The sequence below is a fragment of the Serinus canaria genome, chromosome 14 (assembly GCF_022539315.1).
Source record: "Serinus canaria isolate serCan28SL12 chromosome 14, serCan2020, whole genome shotgun sequence".
NCBI classification, from domain to species: domain Eukaryota; kingdom Metazoa; phylum Chordata; class Aves; order Passeriformes; family Fringillidae; genus Serinus; species Serinus canaria.
In genome coordinates, this window is record NC_066328.1 from 13257841 (window position 1) to 13283273 (window position 25433).

Sequence of the window (25433 nt, forward strand, 5' to 3'; positions counted from 1 at the left end):
TGAAGGAAATGGCCTTGAGTCACTGGAGAGTCGAGTTAGATGCTATAATTTTTTTATTTTTTCACTGTTTAGGTGGTCAGACATTGGAACAGCTTACCCAGCTAAGCGGTGGACTCACCACCCCTGGAGGCGTTTAAGAGGCGTTTGGCCAATGTGGTTTAGGGCACACAATGCCGGGAGTACATCGACAGCCGGACTTTATGACCTTAAATTTCTCTCCTTACCTTGTCAATTCCTCAATTCCAGCCGGAGCCGCCCCGCCCTGAGGGGCCGCGCAGGCGCCGCTCCGCCCTTTGTGTGGGGAGGGCTGGCGGCGCAGGCGCCGAGCGCGTTTCCTGCCGCCCGTGTCAGAGCCGGGCCCCCTCGGCCTCTCCTGCCGCCGGAGCGGAGTCGCGTTGACTGCCCAGAGTCCGCGAGTCCCGCTCCGCCCCCGCCGCCTCAGGTGAGTCCCGGCCGCGGCAGCGATGGGCGCCGGGCGGGGGGAGCCTGCGGGCCCGCCGGCGTGAGGGGAGCGCGGGGGGGAGGCACCGCAGCATCGCTGCCCCGAGGGGCTGAGGACGCCGTGCTGAGGGTGAGGCGGTGCGCACCGCTCACCCCTTCGCCCTGAGGGGCCGGGGAGAGGCGAGGCCGAGGAGGTGCCCCCCGTTTCCCCCGCTGTGCCCCCCCCCCCCGCCCATATTCCCCGCTGTACCCCTCACGGCCCCCGCCGTGCCCTGTGCTGGCAGGGCCCAGCTCACAATCCGTGCCCATCCCGGCGGCTTTATCTGCTAGCGGTGTCTTGTGTCAGGGGGTGCCCGAGATGAGCCACCCACCCCCTGGGACATCCGCGCTGAGTGACTTGGAGGCAGTGACAGTGCTGGGAGGCTGTCCTTCATCGCAGGTGCTTGGCTTCCAGGTGTTTGCAAGTGGTGTAGGTGCTCCGAGATTGGGAAAGGATTAAAAAGATCCCTTTCTCGCTGTCACACGCACACATTCCATCTTCACTTCTCAGTCCGTATCCTGGCTGGCTGTTTGTCCAGGAATGGGCAAGTACCATTCATCACATATTTCTCACCCCAGAGGTGACAGCAGCTGAGTGCTGTACATCCCAACCTCGATCCTTTCAGGCCTTGTACTGAAAGAACTGCTCTACAAAGATGCAAGATTTCCCCTTTTTTTTTTCTTTTTAATATTTTAGAATTTTAAAATATTTTATTGAAACTCAAAGTCAGTTGCATTCCATTTGAAATAAAACTCAGGGAGAGCTGCGTTAAGGACTTGGTAACAAAGCCATACCCATATCTTTCCCATGTGGGATGCTGAGTTTGGATGACAGGAAGGTATTGAGGTTATTAATTTGTTAAAAATCATAAAGCCAGCAGCATTTTCCCTAGTGAAATATGAGCTGAATTTTGTCTGTCTATTAGTAAGGAATTAAATATATCTGGAAAACTTTTTTTAAGATTTATCTTCCCAAAGAACATAGCACTGTATCTATCAGGAGACAGAAATAGCACTGCTTTTTGAGGTTATAATCACTGTTGTGTTTTATGGGTTTGTAACCAAACCAAAATGGCACAAAGTCTCTTGTAACCACTTGTGGAGCTTAAGTAATTCAATCAATGGAAAGGAATGGATCATACATCTTTGCGTAGGTTTTGGGAGCAGATGAGTAAAAATACCTGAACTAAGAGTTAGGGTGGGACCATATTTTATATGTAATGCCAATCTGTGAATAAAATACTACAGTTGTATTAGAAAGTGTTTCAAAATAGCTGCATTCCTTGGGGAGATGAGACTGGATATTTTTACATTTTATTTCGGAAAGAGTAGCAAAGGCTGAGCATTCCTTGTTGGTGGAACAGCTCTTGAACTTTTCCTGTATATGGAAATGTGCTGCTACTGATTGTTGGCAGGAGCTAAAGCAAGATCCTGGAAAAAGCACTTTGCAGTTGTGTTTTGCTTCCACACGTGGCATCTCAAATGATGGATGTTCAAGGGCAGAGGTAACCCAGATTATAGCAACATTTTCACATTAACAAAAAATAATTAATTATTTTGCCTAGGAGCGTGTGTATTTAATACCTCATTTGATTGGTGGAGTGTGATTATTATAAGAACCGTGAAAAACATGCTGGTTAAAATTATGAGCTGGGCTAAAAGCTCGTATTGTTAAAAGTTGTATTTCACGTACATTTGAAATGCACCCATCATCTGCATATTTTTAGAATAACAGTGCTCAATTTCCTTAAACAAAAAACTAAATAAAATGTCTCTCCAGTTACTTGCATTGGTGAAAAACTGTCTCACCTCTGCTCCAAGATCCAGCACTCTCGAGGTTTTTATGATAGTAACTCCTGAGGCTCCCTAAGAGCATACTCATCCTTCTTTCACTCACAAGTTTCTGTTGGATTGCCATTCATTTCCTGTTTGCTTCCAAATTCCTACCTTGTCCTGAAGTCTCCACCCTGTGCTAACATGGCCATACTTGGGTATGTTGTAATTCCAGGCTGTAATGGGTGTGGATGTCTTGGAATGACATCACGGAGATAGTTCTTTTAAGAGGGATATGTGGGGGTAAAAATGCTTGGATCCATCAGGCAGTGATAGATTGCTGTGAAAGTTAGTGGAATATACAAAAGGAATTGACAAGTCCAAGTTGGATGTATTGAGCTGTGCACATTTTTATTATTTCAGGTGACCTTGAGTTGTTATGATGTTATATTCCATCCATTTATGCTGCTCTGGTTAAAACAGCACATAGAATACTATATTTTAACACCTAAAATATTTTGGTATCTGAAATACTTTAATGTCTAAAATATTTTCATTTCAAAAATATACTATTCTGTGTCCTGTATTAACCAAAGGCAGCATTAAAGGATGGAAGATAATATAATTAAAACATTTTAAACAACTTTGTATCTGTGGATGGATGTGCCTCCAATTGCAGATTTTCAGCACTGTCTCTTGTAACAGCCATAAGTTACAAGAAAAAAGTAGGTACTTAGCCTTTTTTAAACAAAATACTCACAAACTATAATGATTCAGCTTGTTATAGTGTTTGAGTTTCATGGGGCAAAAGCCTGATTATCAAATAGTTCAGTGCTTGAATTAATTTGAAGAAATTACTAATTAGTTAATTACTAATCTTAGTAAATTTTCCCTAAGATACATATAAATGGTTTTATCAAATAATATATCAGCAGATCACAGTTACACATCAGTTTGACTTCTTGAAAAAGAAATTTGTTGTAGTGCTGCCTGTGAGCCTGGATACAAGTCAGGCTTTAGAATCAGTTCACTGACCTTTGTCCTAGATATTTATTCTTCTAATTGTTCTATTTCCACAGTAAAATTAACAGGTTTATTAGATTTCTTGAGGACCTGCTCTCTTGTCTGTGAGGATACACAAAGAACCACGTGTATCTGGCTTTTAGGGCAACTGCATTTAGCTAATGTAAGCAGGACAATGCAAATCCATCATCCTGCTGAAAATATCTGGGGGTGTGCCACAGGCAGCTCTTGAGCAGCCTTATCATATTTATTAACTTGTGATCTGTAAATAAATTGTAGCACTGCACTGAAAGATGCTTGGTGAATGTTGAAGGTTAACTTGGTTTCATTAATTCTCTCATTTTGAAGCGTTTTGTTTTCAATTTTACACCTTTCAGCCTTTTCACTTTTTACAACATAGGAATCTCTTTAACTCGGAATGTCTCTGCATCAGTTCCTGCTGGAGCCAATCACCTGCCATGCCTGGAACAGAGACCGGACTCGTAAGTAATGAGTTCATTTCATTTTTAATTGATCATTTTCAATTGCTCTTTTCTTTCTGCTGTCAGTTTTTGATCTGCTGATGTTCTGGGTCACATTTATGGAAGGTGTGATCAGATATATAGTTCTGCATGTTAAATGTTCTACTTCTGATCCAAAAAGCACAAGTCTTACAAATCTGAGCTTTTCTAAGCCTGTTGCTGGAACTCTGACATAGGAGGTAATTGAGTCTTCCTGGTGTTCCGCAGAGCTTTGCCTATTGGCCAAGTTTTCTAAATAATGTGGACTGTTGTGTTCCAGATGTGTTGTCTTCCTGTGCAGAGTTCTCGTGACCATGATATGTGTACCAATATTAGGTGGGATTTTGGGAAGAAATTATTCCCTGTGAGGGTGGGGAGGCCCTGACACAGATTCCCAGAGAAGCTGTGCCTGGCAGTGCCCAAGGCCAGGTTGGATGGTGTTTAGAGCAGCTTGGGACAGTGGAAGGTGTCCCTGTCCATGGCAGGGGGGTGGAACTGGATGATCTTAAAGGTGCCTTCCAACCCAAACCATCCCACGATTCTTTGTCCATAATTATTGGAGATTTTCCAGGGATTTTGGTCCTTCATTTACTAAGCCCATGTAATGCTCTCAAATTTGTGAATAGAGGTTTTAGATGGGAAAAATCTTTCCAAATATAGCATTTGCTATTAAAAAGCCTTCTGTACCATTGGATTGTTTTATTTCTTCTTTCAAGAGATTGCCATTAGCCCTAATAACCATGAAGTGCACATCTACAAGAAGAGTGGGAACCAGTGGGTGAAGGCTCACGAGCTGAAGGAACACAATGGACACATTACAGGTGAGAATGTGCTGAGCCACACATGAGTTTTTCCAACCCCTCCTGTTTTACTCAGCTGAGATTCTGAACAAAAAATCTGCAAGTGTTGAGTAAATAGATCTTTTTATAGGTTGGCATTCCCACTTAGGCAAAGCCTTGCAGCAGTTTTCTGAACTGCATGCAGTGAATGTTAGGAAGAAAAGCCCTGTCTCATTTCCAGACATTTCAGTGGAGTTACTGAGCCATTTTTTCTTATCTATGGCTTATTTTTCATCCCTAATGACATAATGAGAACACATTTTCAGTCTACTGAAGTAATCTGCTTGTGTCACAGTGATGCATGCTGTTCCCTTTCAAGTGCTAGTACTAAAATTTCATCAGGTATACGACTGTAGAATTGCTTTGTGGTTTTCAACAACAATAAATACCCTTTTTTAAGGACTGTATAAACATATGAAGTGGTCAGTCCTGGACTTAGACAGTCAGTGAGCATATTTATTGCAGGCCCTGTACATCCACAATGGAAATTAAGAAGAGCTACCACACTGAGTCACAAAGTGTTATTTTTAAAAATGTAATTATTCTATGGCAGTCTTTTATATTATTGGGTTGGGTTTTTTTCCATGGTGATATTTTTAAAAGGGCTTTATTCTCTTAAGGAAATGAAAATAATTAATACAAGCACTTGCCCAAAGCAGCAGATTCTCTTCTCAGCTCACAAATGGGCAGAAGTATCAGTCCAACAGCATTTTGCAGGAGCTTTTTTCAATTTTTACAATTCTTGCTGTCCAAGAGTGCAACTATCCCTGCTTCTTTGTGAAGAGTCACTTGGGCTGCATTTACAAATTAAATGTGTCCCTATTAAGACATTCTACTTGTACCTGTTAGTGTTAGATGCCAAATATTCATGACTTGGGAGAGGAGCTCTCCCTCCTTTCCTGCACAGTGTGAACCTCTGGAGCACAAAGCACTGTGGTGGTTGTAAAGAGTGGAGTTAAGCTGTGGTTACACACAGGAGATCCACTGATCAATCTGCTTGTAATCCCTGACAGGAGTGAGTCAGCTGCTGCCACTGCAGCTCCTGATCACAGGGGACAAGGTCCTTCTTGTGGCTCAGGTTTATGGTGAGCTGCCTCTCCTTACTCACAGGAGAGTTGAGGACTATGTCCCCAAGGATGCTAGAGAAAAGATGAAAAATAATGTTCCCATAAGACTTTCCAGTTGGGAACATCCTTCATTGCCTAGGAGGAGAAAGAAGCAATAGCAGCTTAATCAAAGGTTTTATTTTATTGTTTGAATTTGTTTTTTTTTTTTTTCTTGGTAAACTTTTCTTGTGGCACAGCTTAAATAGGCACAGAAAAAAGTGTAAGCATTGTGTCAGTGCATAAAGATTGATAACAGCTAACCAAAAAGCCCTGTTATCTAAACTTTAGATCATGGCTACAGTCTGGCAGCAAGCACAAAATGTTGTTAGAGGTTGTGCAGTTTTAGAATTGCTGAGTTTCAGCTGTTGAGAGGGATCTTGCACAAGTCAGAGGTTTGGAGGGTGCTAGTGGACAGGCCTTGGCCGGTCTGCAGAGCTCCACCTGTTGGCCAGCCCTCGGAGCTTCCTCAGCCAGCAAATCCTTGGGGTCTGGGAATTTGGGATCTGCAGTTTTGATGAAAGCTAGAGGGAGAAACAAGTATCCCTAACAGCTTGAAATAGCTCCTGGAGAATAAGAGGTGAAAGGGAATGACATAACAGTAATAACTGTGTCAGTGATCAGTTTGTCAGGTACTGCAGTGACAGGGCAAGGAGAAATGGTTTCAGACTGAAAGAGGGGAAATTTAGGTTAGATGTGGCAAAATTCCTCCCTGTGAGGGTGGTGAGGCCCTGGCTCAGATTGCCTGGAGAGACTGAGGTTGCCCCTGAATCCCTGGGAGTGTCTGAGGAAGTGTCCAAGTGGATGAGACTTGGAGCAACCTGGGATGGTGAAAGGGCGTTGGCACAAAGCTTGAACTGGACAATCTTTAAGGTCCTTGCCACCACAAACCATTCTGGGATTCTGTGACAGAGAACTGTGAAGTGATCTCTGTTTTGCTGTATTATAAAAGGGAAAATGAATTCCTGTGACCTCTTCATTGGCAGGTATTGACTGGGCTCCCAAAAGCGACCGCATCGTGACGTGCGGCGCCGACCGCAACGCCTACGTGTGGAGCCAGAAGGACGGCGTGTGGAAACCCACCCTCGTCATCCTCAGGATCAACCGCGCCGCCACCTTCGTCAAGTGGTCCCCCTTGGAGAACAAGTTTGCTGTGGGCAGTGGAGCTCGACTCATATCCGTGTGCTACTTTGAGTCTGAAAATGACTGGTGAGCTGGTTTTGTGTCTTGAAGGTCGGCATGGGGAAGCTGAAGGTGTTTAATGATGGTGACTGGGTTACTATTTTAGTAATTTCTAAAATATTCAGGAAGTGTAGAGAGATGGCTTCATCAATTCTTTTATGGACTTGAACGTTTGGGGAATAAGGTTCTCTCTCTTCACTCTGCTGTAGCACCTAAAGGCCTTTGCATATTTTCAGCCAGTACAAGTTGGCGTGGATGTGTTCTGCCTGACTGCCATAAACATATGCTGCTTTTCTGAAAGTGCAAGAATTTCTGCAGAGTAAAGATTTCATTACTACAACTCTGTGGTTGAAAAAAGATAAATATTTCCTTCCCCTCTTTGTGCCAGAATGAATCTTCACTGGTGTCTTTCTTCTGTATCTATTATTTTGGGCCATTTCTTGTCGTTAGTGGTTTGTTTCTGTCACATCTCCAGGGTGATCTGTTAGAAGATGTTTCAGCTTGTCATTGATCTGTTCTGCATCTTGCCATGTACTTTTACCACAGTTTATAGATTTCACATAGGAATATCACAAAGATATTTCTACCATTAACATTTTTATCATTTTATCATCTAAGCTTAATGCTTCTGGTCTTCTCCCTTTGTAGCTGCACATGTTGGAGCTACATTTTCTCTATCATCTGTAGCTGAAATCAGTGTGTGGAGTCTCTCTTACTTTGGGTTGCATAAACAGGCACAAAAACACAGGTGTTCTATGTGCAGTCTGCCATGTGGAGATGAAAAACAATGACACCATCTGCAAAATACATTTTAAAGATTGTTTTGGAGTTTTATGCTTTCCAGCATATTCACTTATCAATATTTTTTCTCTGGCTCACTTGTCTCCAAAAGCATCAAGACTCCATATGCTAAAGAAATATAATTTGTAAATTGTGAGCCTCAAAATTTGTGCCTGATGGAATTAAAATCAAAGAAAAAAGCACCATCATCTCAAAGGCCATCAAGTGAATAATAGATTTCATTACTAGTTTGTAAATAGTTCAGCTAAACCAAATCTGCTGAGACATATTTAGGCCACTATTGACGAATTCAGCAGCAGCACCACTTTGCACTGCGGATAATTGAGATGAATGCACTGGTTGGGTCGTTGGCAGTTCCCCCATTTTCTTGTTGTGTTTTATAGTTATTGTATTTTTAAACAGTAGAAAAGTCAATAGGTAAGAGATGCGACTATAAAATTCATTGGAAAGACTGGAGAAAGACTTGTGCTTGGTGATCCATGAAAATAGTGCTGCTTAGCTCAGTGTCTCAGTCCCAGCTGAGCTTGTGTTCACTGGGGGAAGAGACCTGGCAATTCCTGGGCAAAATTCACGTCAAGAAGTTCCATCTGATGCATTAGTTTGAAGGGGAATAGGACTTAGCTGAGGAGATATATATTTAATGAGTTTGTTCATAATATTTGAAAGTTTAATAAAGCTAACCATAAAGTTCACAGATTGCACAAGAGAATGTGAAAGATTTGGACATGAAGTTTTTTCCAAAACTGATGTGTTTAGCCCTTGACAGGGAGTGATCTTTTTGAGGAGTGCTTCATGGATTTGTGGGAATCAGGTAAAATATGTTCATATAAATTTTATGTCTTATTTGGTTTGGTTTTGTTTTAGGTGGGTGAGCAAACACATTAAAAAGCCCATTCGTTCCACTGTCCTCAGCCTGGACTGGCACCCCAACAATGTCCTGCTGGCTGCAGGATCCTGTGACTTCAAGTGCAGGTGAGAGAAACTAAAACATTTATCTACAGTTTGGGTTACTGGATCAAATCAGTAGCTTGAGTATGTTCATCAGGTAATTGCACTTGCTAGCAGAATAAAAGGGGGCTCATTGTGTACTGCTGTTGGTACCAAAAAAAAACATCCAGCTTGAGAAACCTTGGCTTTGGTGCTGCTGTGTCCTGACTTTGCACAGCCAGCATGGATCTGCTGAGGGACACACCTGAATTTGGGGGTTCCTGGGTTCCTTCCCAGCATCAGACAGCATTTAGGCTGAGAGCTGGTCATTAGGCTGAAGTTGGATTAGCAGGTGTTGTTTTGTAGAACACCAACACTGCTAGTTAGAGGTTAAAAAGCAATATCCTAATGCTGCAGTTTTCCAAAATTCAGAGTAACTGGTCATTTGCAAAGGTGTTATCCCATCTTTTTTTCTCTGAGTTCCTTGTTTCCTCCCCTTTGCCTGTGGGGAGCAGAGTCAAGCAATTGATCCACTTGCAACTCAACAATAGAAGAGATTTTTTTAAGACCATAAAAAAAAAAAAGGGCTGTTAAAGGCAGATTGGTGTGAGAGATGGATGGGGGAGACTTTGCAACTGATTGTGAAATTACAGTGTGAGGGATGGGCCCTGCAGACTGCTCTGTTCTGAGTGATTGGGGTCACTGCAGGGAAGTCTGCATGGGGAGTCTGCAGGGCCTGGCTTGATTCCACATTGACTTAATCACTTGTACCTTGAATGATAATGAAAGCTTCTTTTCTTAAATTCTTTATGTAATAGGGCAGTTTTTAATCTTCAAAGTGTGTACTAAAAATGACTGAGGAGGAGTGGGAGGGGGAGGTGGGACTGACTATTGCATTCCTTATTTCGGAATGAAACCCTCACATCTAAACCCCATCCTTTGATACCTTTTCCTGTAAGGAGAGATGTGAAATGGAAGCTGGGAAAGAGAGGGGAGAGTTGTCTCTTTTTTCCTGCCTTATTTACAGTTTAAATTAGATAAATTGTATGTATTCACTTCCTGTCACAAAATAGGTGACGTGAAACAGAAGGTGCTACTTTTCACATGTAGAAGTTTTTTAATTTGGTTTCATAAAGGACCTCAGGATTTTGATATAGGTGACCTGAAATGTGTGTGTCCAACCCAAACCATTCTCTATTCTAGGATTGTTTCTTCCCCAAAACCATGAAAAATTACTCTCTTTTGTAAATGATGAGTACAGATCTCTAGAATTCCAGTTCTCCCTTCAGTTCCATATTAAAAGAAAATAAAGATACCTGAAGTGTGCACCTGTTCTGATGGAAATTAGGAAATGGATCTGCCAGAGCCACTGCCACGTAATAAGCAGTTAAATGGGAAACATTTTGGGGAAGGAATGGAGGGCAGGAGGCTGCAAATTGCTGGGTATTCAGCAGAGATTTTTAGTACTTGGCCAAGATAAATGAGCTCTCCTTATATTTATCTGAAATACATTTGTATCTATGTATATATGTAGCTATGAGCACCACATAAGTATGATTTTATGTTCTTGCTGAGGGAATGAAAGTAATTTCCCAACATTCTTTGAAGGCTGGGGCCTTCAAGCTGAGGTGATTTTGGTTTTAAAAGATAGGGAGACTTTAATAAGGGGGAAGACTTCTTATATTTTTAACTAACAGTTAAATTCAAGGTCTTCCCTACTTAGGTATGATTTTCCTGCCTTGTGTCAAAGGCTGTTGCTTTAATCATCTTGTCCTACTTCCATACATTAAGAGACTGTCCTTTTAGGTAGCTCTATAAAATTCAGATTTTTAAAGGATTATCATTAGATTATATTTAAACTAATAGAGCCAAATATATATCCATACTTAATTCCCTGAAAATCTGTACCTAATATAGCTGCAGTTAAACCCTTCTCATTCCATATGAGCAGCTTTATTGAAATAAGCTGAATATAGGTATCTTTGGAAGTGCTTACCCACACATACAAAAGATATTAAAAACAGGGAAGGGGAAGCTACATTTTCTTCAACTCACTATAAAATAATTCCTGTTTGTGTGTGACTGCAACCATGAATATTTGATTATAGTTTCTCATTTACACTGATTTTTTTTCCCTCTGGTAGTAGCATGGTGTAGCTGCCTTGCTCCTCCTGTTCAATGGACTCAAATCCTATGGTTGTGACGTCCCATTAAATTCCATGGTAACAGTCAAGAACACCACATTGTGGCATGTCTGAATCATGCAGAAGGAATTTGATGAAAGGGGGAGGCTTTCTATTTAAACATACCTTAAAAACTGTAGTGCTGGGGAAAAAAAAATCTATAAAAACATTGCAGTATTTCAGGTTTTCAAGGCATTTTTGCAATAATGAGCCGGAAGAAGGTGGCTCAGAGCTCCTTTGCTGGCATTAGAACATCACATTTCTTTCTTTGAAATCCTGCTAAAATGGGAATGTTCTTAAAGAGTGGGTAATTTTGTAGGTGTTTGTATTAGCTTCTAATTATACAGTGCCATTCCTGGGTTTTCTCTAACTGAAGGCTTGACTCTGGTGAGCTGTTAGCACTGCAAAAGGATGAAAGGGAAATCTTGGCATGGGGAAAAATGCACTGACAGCATGTATTTTTGTGCCATCTTCTGGAAAAAAGGGAGAGGGCTACAAGAACAGCATTCATGAGAAACCTGTGTGCTTTACACCCTTTGTACTGCTGCTTTCTCTCTGCACGCTGCTGCTTCCAGGCTTGTTCAAAGACACCAAAATATTTTATTTTGGGAGAATCAGGACACATCTCTCTCCTTCCAACATGCACCTCATGCTCCCAGGAGCTTTGATCTCTCTTTGTTCACACCAAAATCTTTTTATTTGCAGGGTGTTCTCTGCTTACATTAAGGAAGTGGATGAAAAGCCAGCCAGCACACCCTGGGGCTCCAAGATGCCTTTTGGGCAGCTGATGTCGGAATTTGGGGGCGCAGGCAGCGGAGGGTGGGTGCACAGCGTGAGCTTCTCCGCCAGCGGCAACCGCCTGGCCTGGGTCAGTCATGACAGCACCGTGTCAGTGGCTGATGCCTCCAAAAACATGATGTGAGTATCCCCTTGCTGCTCTTGGGAGTCTGAGGATCCTGGAGGTCTTTTCCAACCTTAATGATTCTGTAGTTCTGTGTGGAATGTTGGGCTTCCAAGCTCGCGCCTCTGTTGCCTGTTTCACTGTAGGCTCCAGGAGTTTCTTTGAGGCTTATATAAATATAAATATTCTATGAATAAGGTTTGTTTCTGTGGATTTTAGAGTATATAATTTATATTCTTTGTAAGAATTCTTTGGTGAGGGTATAGCCGATTTATTTTGGGGGAAAAAGAGGCATTTAGGAAAAAAGGTATGTTCCACTGAGTAACCAGGGAAACAGTATTTCCTTTTTCAAAACAATATTTGCAATACAAAATATTCCAAGCAATATTCCAGGCAATATTCCCATTCAAAGAGAATCCAGAAACATGCTCACTGCAGCACTAAGACCACATCCGTAACCAGAATCTGGAAAATGAGTACATGAAATATTAATTTCAACATCTGTCCTTAAGATGCTGCTGATGCAAGGTTTCAACTTACACCTTCCAATCCAACCAAATATTTTACTAACAATTGCTCCTTCTGCTGCTCCTCTTGATCTGCATAACTTTGCAGTGTCCTTGGCTTTCCAGCCAGAAAGGATGAGATTCTCCATATGTTTTGGTAGTAGAAGTCTCTGGGGTCATCCAGACATTGCTGGGATTAATTTTTAATTGTGATTCTGATCAATACAGTTGTATGAGTACCTGGCAGGGAATAGAATTAATTATAAAGTGTTTAGGAGTTCTCTTCATTTATCATTACATTGCAAAAGTTGACTTAAATGAACATCAAGGCTTTTTCCCTTTGCAAAGATGTCAAGCATCAAAATTTCAAGCGTTTTTATATTCAAATGAAATTAATATCTTCATCAAAACCGACATTTTTGAGGGTATTCCTTTTAAACTCTTGCCCCTGTTTACAGACAATTTTGGTAATGTTAGCCTTTCACCTGGAATACTTGGCTTTGTTATACATCTTCCAGCACACTTTCATTAGGCTGAAACTTTTTATTGCAAATTACAACCTTCTGTTGTCACCACAGGACAGCCAAGCTACCTTGACTTTTCCAACAATCCTTGCGTGGGAACGGTGCCTGTTTTTTGTTAAAGCCGAAAATGAGAGGTTTCAGTGAATCCCTCTAACAATTGTCCTTGTGCTCAGGGTCTCGCAGCTGAAAACAGAGTTCCTCCCACTCCTGAGTGTGTCCTTTGTCTCGGAGAACAGCGTGGTGGCAGCTGTAAGTGTCTTGTTAAGCTTGGTCGTGTTTTGGAGGGGGAGAAAACCCCATATTTTGCCCAGTTAATAATAACACTAAACAAGCTGTGCCCTGTGTCAGTGTTTGCCTGTTGGAAGGGCAGGCTGGGAATGCTGAGGTGGTGTTTCCTGACGGGTGTTTGCTTGCAGGGCCACGACTGCTGCCCGATGCTCTTCAACTGTGACGAGCGTGGCTTGCTGAGCTTCGTTTCCAAACTCGACATTCCCAAACAGAGCATCCAGCGCAACATCTCCGCCATGGAGCGCTTCCGCAACATGGATAAAAGAGCCACCACGGAGGACCGCAACACCACCCTGGAGACCCTGCACCAAAACAGTATAACGTGAGTGTCCTGCTGCCAGCAGCAGGGCAGGCAGTGTTCTCCAGGCAGGCTGTTCTGCCAGCCCTTAGGTTTGTTGTACCAGAAGGGTACAGCTGGTATCCCCTGTGTTCTTACCCAGCAGCTCTCTGTTTCTGGGATTTCTGTGGGTGCTGGTTAATCACTGACGTGGCTACAGCTGTTTGCTCGTGGTTAATGTGTTGTGTACCTTGGACACAGCTTATCTTATCAAATACGTGGGTAGTTCCCAAGAGGCTGGTGGCACTGTGCAAAACCAATCAGCAAAATCCACCTGAAATTCACATCCCGGCTTCCTGTTTCAGATGTTACTGCCATGTGTATTTATTTGTTGTGTGTCGCTGTTTTCAAACTGAAAGAGGGGAAATTTAGGTTAAACATAGAGAAAAATCCTTCCCTGTGAGGGTGGGGAGGCCGTGACACAGGTTGCCCGGAGAAGCTGTGGCTGCCTCCTCCCTGGAAGCTTTCTAGGCCAGGTTGCTCCAACCTGGGATAGTGAAAAGTATCCCTGTCCATAGTAGAGGGTGAGGCTGGATGAGTTTTAATGTCCCTTCCACCCCAAACTGTTCCACAATTCTGTTAATCAAAAGGATTCATTCAGGTTAATTGGGTAAAATATCTTTGCATTAAAAAAAAATATGTGATCCTCAGGGATGTTGAGCAGTTTCTCTTTATTCAAGGAAAACATTTAGTCTCACCAAGCCATTAAAGAGCTCTCAGCATCTTTTTCTTGGCTTATTTTTCTGAGGCATTCTACCAAGAATCTAGTGTAGGCTCTGGTATAGTCATGTCTCCATCCAAAGAGTAGGAGTAGAATTCAACCCAAATTTCCCAGTTTTCTGGCTCTCTGGAATGGGTGTTGGAGCTCTCACTCTCTGTTTGCAGCCAAGTGTCTATTTATGAGATAGACAAACGGGATTGTCGGAAATTCTGCACCACCGGCATCGATGGAGCAATGACCATCTGGGATTTTAAGGTAAAAATGTGCTTTTACTACCATGTTTATGTGAACTAGCTGGAGTGGTGGATTTTTTTTTCTTTTTTTAAATCTCTAGTATCAGCTCCTGGGGCTCAGCCCCAAGCCAGGTTTTAGTAGCAGCAGGAAATCCAGACTGGAATATTCAAAACCATTAGTGAAGTCCATAAGAAAAACTGATCCAAGAATCTGCATAAATGCAGATGCAGTTTGTTAAGCAGATGGTGATAATACAGACTTACTTTTTAATAGAATTACTTAATGTCTCTGTAGAGATCCCCTTAATTCTTTCATTCTCCAGCCTCAGCCCAAGTTGGGCTGGAACAATTAGTATAACACAACCCCCTGCCTCTTCCTTCTTCCATCCCATGGGGCTCTGCTCATTGCCCTGCTGCACAACATGGCCCTGTCGTCTCAGAATTAACTTACCCAAGGAGTAAGAAGTTGTCTCTAACAGCTGGAAAATACAATATTGAAAATAAAGGATGTATTAATGTCCATGCTTGCTTTGCTCAGGCCTGGCCAACAGAGGTCCCTGTTGGTCTTCCCAAAACTGGGATATGGGATCTGATTTAGGGAAAGAATAGATTGTGTTCTGTGGTGCCAGAGGGCTCTGGTGGGTACAGGAGTCAAACAAGAAGTTGAGGTGATATCTAAGCTGCTTTAGTGCAGTTTTAGGTCTGTATCATTGGCCTGTAAATGGCTGATTTTGAAAGGAATGACTTTCAAAATCAGCCATTTCTTTCTAATGCAGGAGCCACTGTGGTCTCTGGCTCCTGCATTAGAAAGAAATCCTTTACTTAAAGAAGAAATTCTTCCCTGGGAGGGTGGGGAGGCCCTGGCACAGGTTGCTCAGAGAAGCTGTGGCTGCCCCTGGATCCCTGGAAGTGCCCAAGGCCAGGTTGGAGGGGGCTTGGAGCTACCTGGGACAGTGGAAGGTGTCCCTGCCATGGCAGGGACTGGAATGAGATGATCTTCAAAGTCCCTTCCAACCCAAACCATTCTGGGATTCTATGACTGAGTCTAATTTCAAATATTCATGTTTTCTACATGGTTTTGTTAGCATTTACACTGCATTATTTAGCTCAAGCTATGGCAGCAGATTGTAATTAAGTTTTTTTTTCTCTCCTTCAAGACTTTAGAGTCCTCCATCCAAGGGCTACGAATCATGTAAAGATGGATTTCCATGATCTAGCAGGACAAACTGCTTGACAGAATGCAGCTCCCACATCTGCACAAACCTGAAAAGGGAGGAGGAAGGTGAAATATTTGGAAACACTGAGAAAATACAGCTTGGCAGATTTTCTTTTGAATCTAAATTTGGTGAATTGTGTTGGTTTCAAAATCAGCTGTGATTGTTTTTTTTTTTTTTTTTTTGGTTGGTTGTTTCATTCCATTCTTTACCAAAGCTGCTCCTTAAGTAGTTTATTGCAGGAAGTTATGAATCACTAACTTAAAAGGGGAATTTTATGTAAATTGTCTGCTAGAAGTAATAATAATAATAATAATAAAAAAGAGAAAAACTGATTCTTTGTTTTGATGCTTATTGATTAAAAAAGGGATGTTAAGGAAATTAGGAGAGAGACAAGAGTGGCGAAAACCCTGCACTGATATTTTATGGCCTTAAAGCAGGAGAAGTTCATCTTAACTGAAAGGTTCTAAAGTTGACAGACCTGGAGTTCTGATATCTGGATGTGAAGATTCAGATGAGCTTCTTCCAGAGGAATTCTTTCCTTGAGGTGACAATTTTGGAGGATGAATGATTTTATCCTACTTCTCTTCATTCTGTGTGCCTTGCATTTAATCTATAACAACAGCAAATTAACCTGAATGTCTTTTTTTGTTGTCTGCTCAGTGGGTGACATTTTTCCAAAGGTGAGTGACCAAGATTATTTGTTGTTGCCTTTGGGATTGGTCCCAAACCTGCTCCCAGGTCAGTGCCTGGGGCACAGGATAGAAAGCTCTCTGTGGAAGGTGAGACAAAAATCTGCTGAGCCACGTCTGGGAAAGACAAATTAAAAGCAAATCTTGTGGTAAGTCTATGGAACTTTGTGGTGATTCCATGGAATCACCATCCCTGAAGGTGTTCAAGGAACAACTGGACATGACACTCGGTGCTCTGAGCTGGTTGGCAAGGTGGGGATTTGTCACAGGTTGGAGTTGATGAAGTTGGAGGTTTTTTTCCACCGTCAGTGGTTCTGGGATTCTGTGTCCTGTTAGAGCTGAGCTCTCAACCCCTGAAATCCTGTATTTATAACAACTGGTGGGCAAAGGAAGCTGCAGCCAGAGGTGTCAGTGTGGTCTGGCTTCTGTGCTGATCTTTGTCCCCAGACCAAGTTTCAGTTCAGCTCTGAGCCTCAGGAGCTCATGGAGGCATTTGCACACAACTTTCTTCACAGGGTGCACTCCTCCTCCCTGTGTTGCTGCCTTGCTGTACTCTGAGGGGATTAGCTGGCTCATGGCATTGCTTTACAAAGCTGAAAGTTGTCATTTCTGCTGAAAATGCAAAAGTGTCTTAAAAAAACCCCAATGACTAAATTTACCACTTCCTCTGGAACCAGAATTGCTTCACACCCTGCTCGTTTCTCAGCTCTGTTACTGTGAAAGATCAGCCCTGAGTGGCAGCCACTGTTCTCCATCACAGAGCTGGATCCTTCTCTGGTTTCCTTGTGTCTCCCACCTTCTCCCCTGGCAGTCAGGCTCGGCTTTACAATTTCCTCTCCCTTCTAAACATGAAATAATGAGTGTTTCATTTCTTGCAGTCAGCGGCTCTGGGGGGTAGCAGAGGGGGAAGGGGTGAGTGAGTGCGTCCCTTTGCCCAGGAGGGAAGGCATGAGTGCATCCAGGCGGGAAAGGGATAAACATTAGTTACTCTGAAGCCGGAGGTGATAAAACCAGAGGGCTGGATGTCTGCTGCGTGGGGGTACAGGCATGGTGACCGCAGCCAGCCTGGCACTGGGTCCCGCCCGGCTCTGTGGGATGCAGGAACCAGCAGCAGCTGCTGCCGAGGGCGGCCGGATCCCGGCTCCGCGGGCTCCTGCGGCTCTCCCCGGCCGTGGGAGGCGATGCCGACGGGAGTCTCACCCCGGGTGGGCTCCGGGCACGGCTGTTCCCTGGCGGGGGCCAGCACCGGCATCGGGGAGTCCCCATTCCTCTGAAAACTCATCAGGGGCCGGGGGTGAACAACACCCGCTGCCAGAGGGAGCCGGCGGGGATCCTTCCCTGGAGCACCCAGGGCGAGCTGCCCACGTCCCAGCGAGTGGCCGGGAGCATCCCGGGGCCGGGGCCCTTCCACGTGCGGCGGTGCCGGAGCGGCCTGGCCGCAGGCACAGGGGCAGGGCGGCCGCAGAGCTGCTCCGCTCCCCCAACGCCCACGTAAGGAAGTGGTTGCATTTCTCGGAGAGGAAAAGGGAAGTCGGGCTGCCTCGGCGGGGCAGGCACAGCTCCCGCCGCTCGCTCCGGGCTCCGTTCGTGTCGACTGCCCAGAGTCCATGAACGAGCCCCGCCGCCCAGGAACCGAGCCCAGCCTGCGCTGCCCGGCAAGGTAAGGAGGGTTCTGCCGCCCGCCGGGAGCCGGGGCTGTCCCGTGGGGCTGTGGCTGTCACCGCTCCTGGCGCTCACACCCTGCTCGGGGCTAAGGGGGTCCGCCCGGGCTGGGGTCAAGGGGGTGCAGCAGCCCCTTGACCCCTGCGACTATCGCTGTCGCTGCGTTTCGGATGTTTTGGGGTTTTTTCCCAGCTTTGTCAGCAAGTTGGAGGGTTTTTTATCTTGCCGGCGGTCTGACAGTTCTGGAGGGGGGGGGGATGGAAAGAGTCCTCCTGTGGGGGTCCCCCCGGGGTTGGTGCCGGCAGAGACAGAGCTGCCGCAATGTGTCCTCCCCTCCTCGGGCATCAGCTGCTTCCCGCTTCGCCCGGTGCGAGGAAGAGGAGGGTCAGAGCCGCCCTCCTTGGCCTGGGACGGCGGTGTCCCCTCAGGCCACCAGGCTCGTGGGGTACCCCGCCAGCACTGAGGACGGGTGTCCCCAGCCTGGCTGGCAGGAGCGTGGGGTGCCACCTTCAGCTGCCGCAGGGAGCAGAGGGGCTCCGGGGTCGGTGTTGGTGTCTTGGTGGTGCAGGGGTCCACCACAGTGTCCGGGAAGAGTTTCAGAGGGTCCCAGCTCCCAGCAGGATCCTCACTGGGTGCAAACCCTCCTCCCGCCACCCCGCCAGGCTCGTAAAAACCCCAACTCCAGCTCTTCTGGTGTGTGGCTTCCTCCCGGGACTGGGAGGAGCCCCCGGCCCTCGGCTCTGCCAAGGTTTGGTTATCTCCTCCGAGGATGTTTCCGAGCTGCTTGGACTGGCCGGGGAGATAACGGAACTGTTCCAGCTCCCAATCCCGCCCTGTCTGGCCTTCGGAAAATTCCCATTTTCCTCCCTCAAGAGCCCCTGGTTTGGGGGGGGGTGCGGTGGGGGATGTAACCACAGCTCCTCTGATGCTCTTCCCAGCTGGGGAAGGGGCTGCCGAGCCCCCGGGGGTCACTCCAGAGCGGGGCAGGACTCAGCCAGCGAGGCACCAGCGGGGACCTGGCTCTAAAGGGACCGAGGGGAAATAAAAACACCGCCCGCTGCCGGGAGCGGCCCGGGCCTCGCAGCCCCTGCTCCTTCCCGTGTCTGCAAAGGCTGCGCTCGTCCCTTCGGGGTGGCACTCAGCAAGGGAGCAGCAGGGACCCCAGCGAGGAGGGTTAATGCCTCTGAGCTTCCAAACCACGTGGAAAAAGTAGAAGTTTTGCTGTTTTCTTAGTGTCGCAGCCAGAGCGCACCTCGGTGTGTCCTGCCTCCCATCCCTCCTGCAGGGAGCCCTTGGAGCCGGGTGCCCATTTCAGCCAAATCCCTTTTTCGCACTTTTTTCCTCTCCTGATCTCTTGCAATGTGCTGTCGCTGATGGTTTTGTCCATCCCTCGTGGTGCTGCTCCATCCTCAAGGCTCGAGGGAGAGGCCCGTGGTGGCAGCAGCAGCTTTGTTCCCTCTTGGGACACCCTGTGCTGCATCCCAGGGCATCGGTGGGGCTGGATAGGGCAGCTGCCTCCTCATCCAATCCCCTGTCCTTGCCCAGGGGCTGTGTGACAGCAGGGCTGTCCTGCATCAGCCCTGGAATTCCTCCACATGAAGAAGGTAGCTGATGGAGCTCCTCAGATTTTCTTTTCCCCAGCCCAGGGATGGAGCTTTGCTAGGAGGGACTTTTTTCCCTTCCCCTGTAACGTTTTTAGCTGCCAAAGAAAACGGGACGTGTTCAAGGAGTTCCCAAAATAGCCGAGAGCAGGCTGTGAGTAATTCCCGTAGCCAGCCACGCCCTGGCGAGGTGTTTCCCTCCATCCCTGCCTCCCTGGGCTGGATGGCCAAGGGGCTGTGATGCTGCTTGGAGCCCTTCCTGCTCCCGTGGCACCTGGAGGGGCTTTTGGGGCAAACTGCTCCGTCCCATGGCAGCTGGGGACCAGCAGGAATGGTGGGAGTTCAGCCAGGAGCAGGGATCAGTCCTGAGGGCTGAGCCCTGATGGGATGGAAGTGCCTCCGCGGGGCTTTGGCTCTTCCTAAGTGAGAGGTGTGGAAGGAGGGAGTGGATCTGGCCCTGCTGGGGTGGAGAGAGGAGGTGCTGGCTGTGGTGGGACCCCAGGGATGCACATGGGGCTGCTGGCACCAGGGTCCCTGTGTGCCCGGGGAGCTCCTGCCCTGCACGTTCCAGCCAGCTGGAGCAGGATGACAGCAGAGTTTGGAAGTTCCTGGAAACGGACAGTTTCTGAGCTTGGAAATCCTCAGGAAAACCCTCTCCCCTGCTGAGGAGAGACATGGTGGGCTACAACACAGGACTGATCCCAGTGGGAAGGATCATTCTGTGGGGCTGGGGTCTCATCCCTGGGGCTGCAGCAGCGTGTCCTGACAGCCTGGGGGTCTCTCCCTGTCCCCAGCCCGTGAGCCATGGCCTACCACAGCTTCCTGCTGGAGCCCATCAGCTGCCATGCCTGGAACAAGGACCGCACCCGTGAGTACACCTGGGGCACCCCGAAATTCCCGAGGGATCCCCAGACAGTGTCCTGGCTCAACATCCCCGTGGCGGGCAATGCTCCGGGGCGGGGCAGGGCTGGGTTTGGGGAAGCAGATCCTGCCACGGGCAGGTTTGGGGGCTGGGACAGCACATCCCGGTGTCCCCCGGTGCCAGTGTGGGACAGAGCCTGGCACGGGGGTGCCAGAGCAGCGGCCGGCCCCGAGGCAGCGGCAGGGAGGGAGGGACGCGGAGCGGAGTCGGGTGATTCACGGGCGATGGCATTTCCCGAGCACGGCCCGGGGGATGTGGGAGAACAAAAAGAGCTTTCTGTGCTGCGGCCCAGCGCCGGGCAGGCGGGGCTGGATGGGGCTGGATTTGGGAGCTGTGCACCCCCAGCCGTCCTGTTCCATCCCATCCTCTCCCACCCTGTCCTGTCTCAGCCCACCAGCTCCAAGGGACCACGCTGTAGGGAAGGGATGACCCTGGGCTAGGGGGTCTGGGGTTCTCCCTTCCCACAGGGACAATTTGCAGCATCAGGGCAGTGCAGGAGCAGGGCTGGGGGGCTTGGTGGGACCCCCCCACCCAAGGTAGCTGGGGCTCAGTGGGGACCTGGGGCCCAGGAAGGGGGGGGCGGGGTGGGTACTGGTTGGCCCTGTGGAGCCTGTGACCCAGGGGAGGGCTTTGTCCTGGCCACTGTCACCCCCAGAGATCGCCCTGTGTCCCAACAACCACGAGGTTCACATCTACCGCAAGGATGGGGCCAAGTGGAGCAAAGTCCACGAGCTGAAGGAGCACAACGGGCAGGTGACAGGTGAGTCCTGGCTGGCAGAGGGGACAGGGACATGGATGGTGTCCCAGAGCTGCTCCCAGCCCTGCTTGTGGTGCTGGCAACCAGTGGATGGGGGTTGTGCAGGGGTGGAGGAGAATGGAGCAGATTGAGTCCAGCTGAAGGGGTGGGATGGATGGGATGGGAGAGATGGAGAGGGATGAGGTGGAGGGAAGGAGGGAGAGAGGGATGGGAAGGGACAGGGATGGATGGGAGAAATGGGGAGAGATGGATTGGGGTGATGTGGGATGGATGGGGTAGGGTGGAATGAGGGACGGATGGGTGATGGATATACAGGAGAGATGGGTTGGGATGGAATGGAATGGTGTGGGAGGCATGGGAAGGGATGGGATGGAATGAGTTGGATGGATGAGAGAGATGGGGTGGGATGGGTTGACATGGAATGCTTTGTAGGTGGGAAGGATGGTGTGGGGCAAAGAGGAGCTGTGGAGCAGAGACCACCCAGAACAACCCCGCCTTCAGACACCCCCCAGCCCTGAGTGCCACCATTGCCATTCCTGGGGCTCCCTGGGCCACCATGGGCCACCATCATCTCCCTCTGCCTTCCAGGCATCGACTGGGCCCCCGAGAGCAACCGGCTGGTGACGTGCGGGACCGACCGCAACGCCTACGTGTGGACCCTCAAGGGCAACGTCTGGAAGCCCACGCTGGTGATCCTGCGCATCAACCGCGCCGCCCGCTGCGTCAAGTGGTCCCCCAGGGAGAACAAATTCGCCGTGGGCAGCGGCTCCCGCCTCATCTCCATCTGCTACTTCGAGCAGGAGAATGACTGGTGAGGATCTGAGTGGGTCTGTCCTGAGGGGAGAGGAGGGGGTGGGTGGGTGGATGGATGGATGGATGGATGGATGGATGGATGGATGGATGGATGGACGGACGGACGGACGGACGGACGGATGGATGGATGGACGGATAGGGAAATAAGAGACTGGAGGAGCTGGAGGCGGAGACAGATGGGGAAATCGAGGGATGGACTCCCCATGCCCAAGCTGCTACTGCAGGATGGTGGCCCAGGGCAGTTCCTGGTGCACTTGGAGCCCTGACCAACATCAGCCAACTCCCCAAAATCCCAGGGGGTCTCTGGGGATGGTGATGCTGCCCCTCTGCTGCCACCCCCTCTCCACACAGGTGGGTTTGCAAGCACATCAAGAAGCCCATCCGCTCGACAGTGCTCAGCCTGGACTGGCACCCCAACAATGTCCTCCTGGCCGCTGGCTCCTGTGACTTCAAGTGCAGGTGAGGGGCAGGGGCTGGGTGACTGGGGGGCCTGATGAAGAGGGATCCCCAAGGAAGGGTTGAGGGGCAGGCTTCACCCCAGCAGGAAATGGAGCACAAGGGAGATGCAGGGAGGTCTGGGGATCATCCCAGGGGTACAGCACCCATGGGAGGTAGGGGGCACCCCACAGGCTCTGCCAGGGAAACTGAGTCACACAATTGAGGCAAGGGGCAGAGATGGAGGTGGCACAGGTCCTGCATCCAGGGACACATGCAAGGCTCTCCTCCTCCCAGGATCTTCTCGGCCTACATCAAGGAGGTGGAGGAGCGGCCCAGCCCCACGCCCTGGGGCTCCAAGATGCCCTTTGGGGAGCTGATGTTTGAGTCCAGCAGCAGCTGTGGGTGGGTGCACAGCATCTGCTTCTCGGCCAGCGGCTCCCGCGTGGCCTGGGTCAGCCATGACAGCACCCTGTGCCTCGCCGACGCGGGCAAGAAGATGGCGTAAGCAGGGCTGGGGACAGGAGGGGGCTCGGGGAGACTGGGGGGGAGGCTGTGCTGGGGGTGGCAGCAGGGCTTGACCCCCAAACCAACATGGGGATGGAGGTATCTGGGTTGGGTTGGGCCAAGAGCAATCCCAGAGTGCCCCTGCATGTGGTTGTGGGAGATGGAAGGGTTCAGCCTCAGGAGCTGGAGTAGCCCTAGAATATCCCTGGAACATCCCTGGGTATCTAAGAGTATCCTCTGAGCATCTCTGTACTTGGCTGAGGGAGGTAGAGGGGCTCAGCCTCAGGAACTGGGTTAGCCCTGGAGCAGCCCTGGGTATCTCTGTGTATCTATGACCATCACTGGGCATCTCTGACCATCCCTGGCTATCCCCTGAGCAGCCCTGTACACGGGTGTAGGACACAGAAAGCTCAGCCCCAGGACCTGGGACACCCCTGGAATGTCCCCAGATCACCGCGGGTGGAGGAGGTGGTGTCTCCCCTTGTGGGTTCCCCCCGTGTGATGAGCTGTGCCAGTCTCAGCACTGAGGCTGAAGCTCAGCTCGTGTTTCACACCTCGCAGCGTTGCCTCCCTGTGCACCGAGACGCTGCCCCTGCTGGCTGTCACCTTCATCACCGAGAACAGCCTGGTGGCCGCGGTGAGTCCGGGCAGGGACATGGGCTGGGGGCTGTGGCTGGAGCTGGCTGGGGAGTGCTGAGCAGGGCAGGTTTGTTCCCCAGGGCCATGATTGCTGCCCGATGCTGTTCACCTACGAGGAGAGCCAGGGTGCCCTGACCTTCGGGGGGAAGCTGGACGTCCCCAAGCAGAGCTCCCAGCGCGGCCTCACCGCCCGCGAGCGCTTCCAGAACCTGGACAAGAAAGCGAGCTCGGACACGGCCAACGCCAGCCTGGACACCCTGCACAAGAACAGCATCAGGTGGGGACTGGGCAGGCTTGGGGTCACCTCGGGGTTGATGATCCCTGAGCATCTCCTGGGTGTGCTGCTGTCCAGCCCAGGAGCTGGGACAGCCCTGGAGCATCCTTGGATATCCCCAGAATGTCCCTGGGCATCCCTGCAAGTGGGAGGGAGAGACTGAGACTCCAGCACCAGGAGCTGTGACAGCCCCGGGTATCCCTGAGTTTCCCAGGGTATCCCCAAAGAGTCCTTGCATGTGGGAAGGGGAGATAGAGAGGTCCCAAAAGCTGTGACAGTCCTGGAGCATCCTTGGAGCATCCCTGGGTATCCCCAAGTATCCCTGTCTATCCCCAATGCCTTCCTGCACTGTGGGGAAGGTGAAGGGGTCCAGCCCCATTCCCACCCCTAAGGGCCCAGCCCTGGGACTGATTCCTGCTCCCTCTTTGCACCCACAGCCAGATCTCAGTGCTGACTGGTGGGAAGGACAAGTGCTCCCAGTTCTGTACCACGGGGATGGACGGGGGCATGAGCATCTGGGATGTCAAGGTAAGGAGCCCCCATGGACCCCTCAGGCTGGGAGTACCAGCGCTGAACCATCCCTGTTCCCCCCTTCAGCTCCCCAGCCACCTCCAGTTTCTCTGGGAGGCCATGAGCTGCTGCACACCCTCCTGTTTCATTCCAGAGCCTGGAGTCAGCGCTGAAGGATCTCAAGATCAAATGAAGGAGCCACCCAGGAAGGCAATCCCTGCTTCCAGCTGCCCCTGCTCTGCCCCCTGCCTGCTGCCCTCTGCCACCCCCACCCGTGCCACAATGCCACCAGTGCCTGTCCCTGCTGCCAGCCAGCCCTGGTGGCTGCTTCCAGAAAAAAGCCCTCCAGTTTTCTTACTATTTTTGTTACCATCCTTCTCGATGCTGGTCATACATTGCTTGGAGAAATAGCAAATAAAGGATTTTCCTGAATAAATCAAAATGGTTTTTTTTGCACTTTTTTAGAACAAGTTCAATGCAAACACAGGTGTGATCAGGGCAGAGCTGTGCCACATCTCACCATGGGTGATCAAATCCTTTCTGCCACCAGTGCTGAGGGGGAATTGGGATTGTGGGGATCAGGGGAATGTCACTTTTCTGTTCATTTTCAGCACCATTTCAAGTCAGGATTGGTGTTAGGGAAATGGAGGGCAGAGGATGGAAGTGGTCAGGGAGCACAGGTTTTCAATTCTCTGAGTTCCCTGGTAAAGTCCTGTCAGGTGGGCAATTCCCAAACCTGGAGCCAGCTCAGAGACCTTGGGCTGCCCAGCTAATCCTGCACCTTCCCATGGCCTGGGAAGGGAGCACTGCCTGCCAGAGGGACAATGACATTTGAGCTCTGCTCCAGCCCCCAGTTAGTGCGAGCTGTTACTTGGAGAAGATTTTTCCACCCATTTCCAGGTGTTCACAATCCTCAACCCTCTCCCCCTGTGGCTCCTGTCCTGCCCTATCCATCTCCCTGTGCTCCAAGGATCACCCAAATGTCCCATGTCAGGCTGTCCCCACCACATCAGCTCCTCCCTCCTGGAGCTGACAGCACAGGCACCTCTCCTGCCAGCACTTGCTCATCTTCCACAGCTGCCTGAG

The 25433-nt window shown here is 48.9% G+C and overlaps 2 protein-coding genes across 4 annotated transcripts; both read left to right on the forward strand.

Annotated features, from left to right (window-relative positions):
* Window positions 1-294: 294 nt before the first annotated feature.
* Window positions 295-15870, forward strand: ARPC1A (actin related protein 2/3 complex subunit 1A). Of its 2 annotated transcripts, none has more exons than XM_009091802.4 (10): window positions 295-442; window positions 3654-3758; window positions 4493-4597; window positions 6705-6927; window positions 8566-8673; window positions 11517-11729; window positions 12916-12991; window positions 13159-13352; window positions 14253-14343; window positions 15479-15870. In XM_009091802.4, the coding sequence occupies exons 2-10, from the start codon at window positions 3695-3697 to the stop codon at window positions 15515-15517; spliced, it is 1113 nt and encodes a 370-aa protein (XP_009090050.1). In that variant the 5' UTR covers window positions 295-442; window positions 3654-3694; the 3' UTR covers window positions 15518-15870. The 2 variants fall into 2 exon arrangements, with proteins under 2 accessions (XP_009090050.1, XP_009090049.1); XM_009091801.4 differs by having other exon boundaries at window positions 3677-3758.
* Window positions 15871-16292: 422 nt separating this feature from the next.
* On the forward strand, window positions 16293-24789 carry ARPC1B (actin related protein 2/3 complex subunit 1B). Of its 2 annotated transcripts, none has more exons than XM_009091799.4 (10): window positions 16293-16376; window positions 20285-20358; window positions 21068-21172; window positions 21758-21980; window positions 22334-22441; window positions 22715-22921; window positions 23486-23561; window positions 23644-23840; window positions 24275-24365; window positions 24502-24789. In XM_009091799.4, the coding sequence occupies exons 2-10, from the start codon at window positions 20295-20297 to the stop codon at window positions 24538-24540; spliced, it is 1110 nt and encodes a 369-aa protein (XP_009090047.1). In that variant the 5' UTR covers window positions 16293-16376; window positions 20285-20294; the 3' UTR covers window positions 24541-24789. The 2 variants fall into 2 exon arrangements, with proteins under 2 accessions (XP_009090047.1, XP_050836013.1); XM_050980056.1 differs by lacking the exon at window positions 16293-16376 and adding an exon at window positions 17720-17887.
* Window positions 24790-25433: the final 644 nt, after the last annotated feature.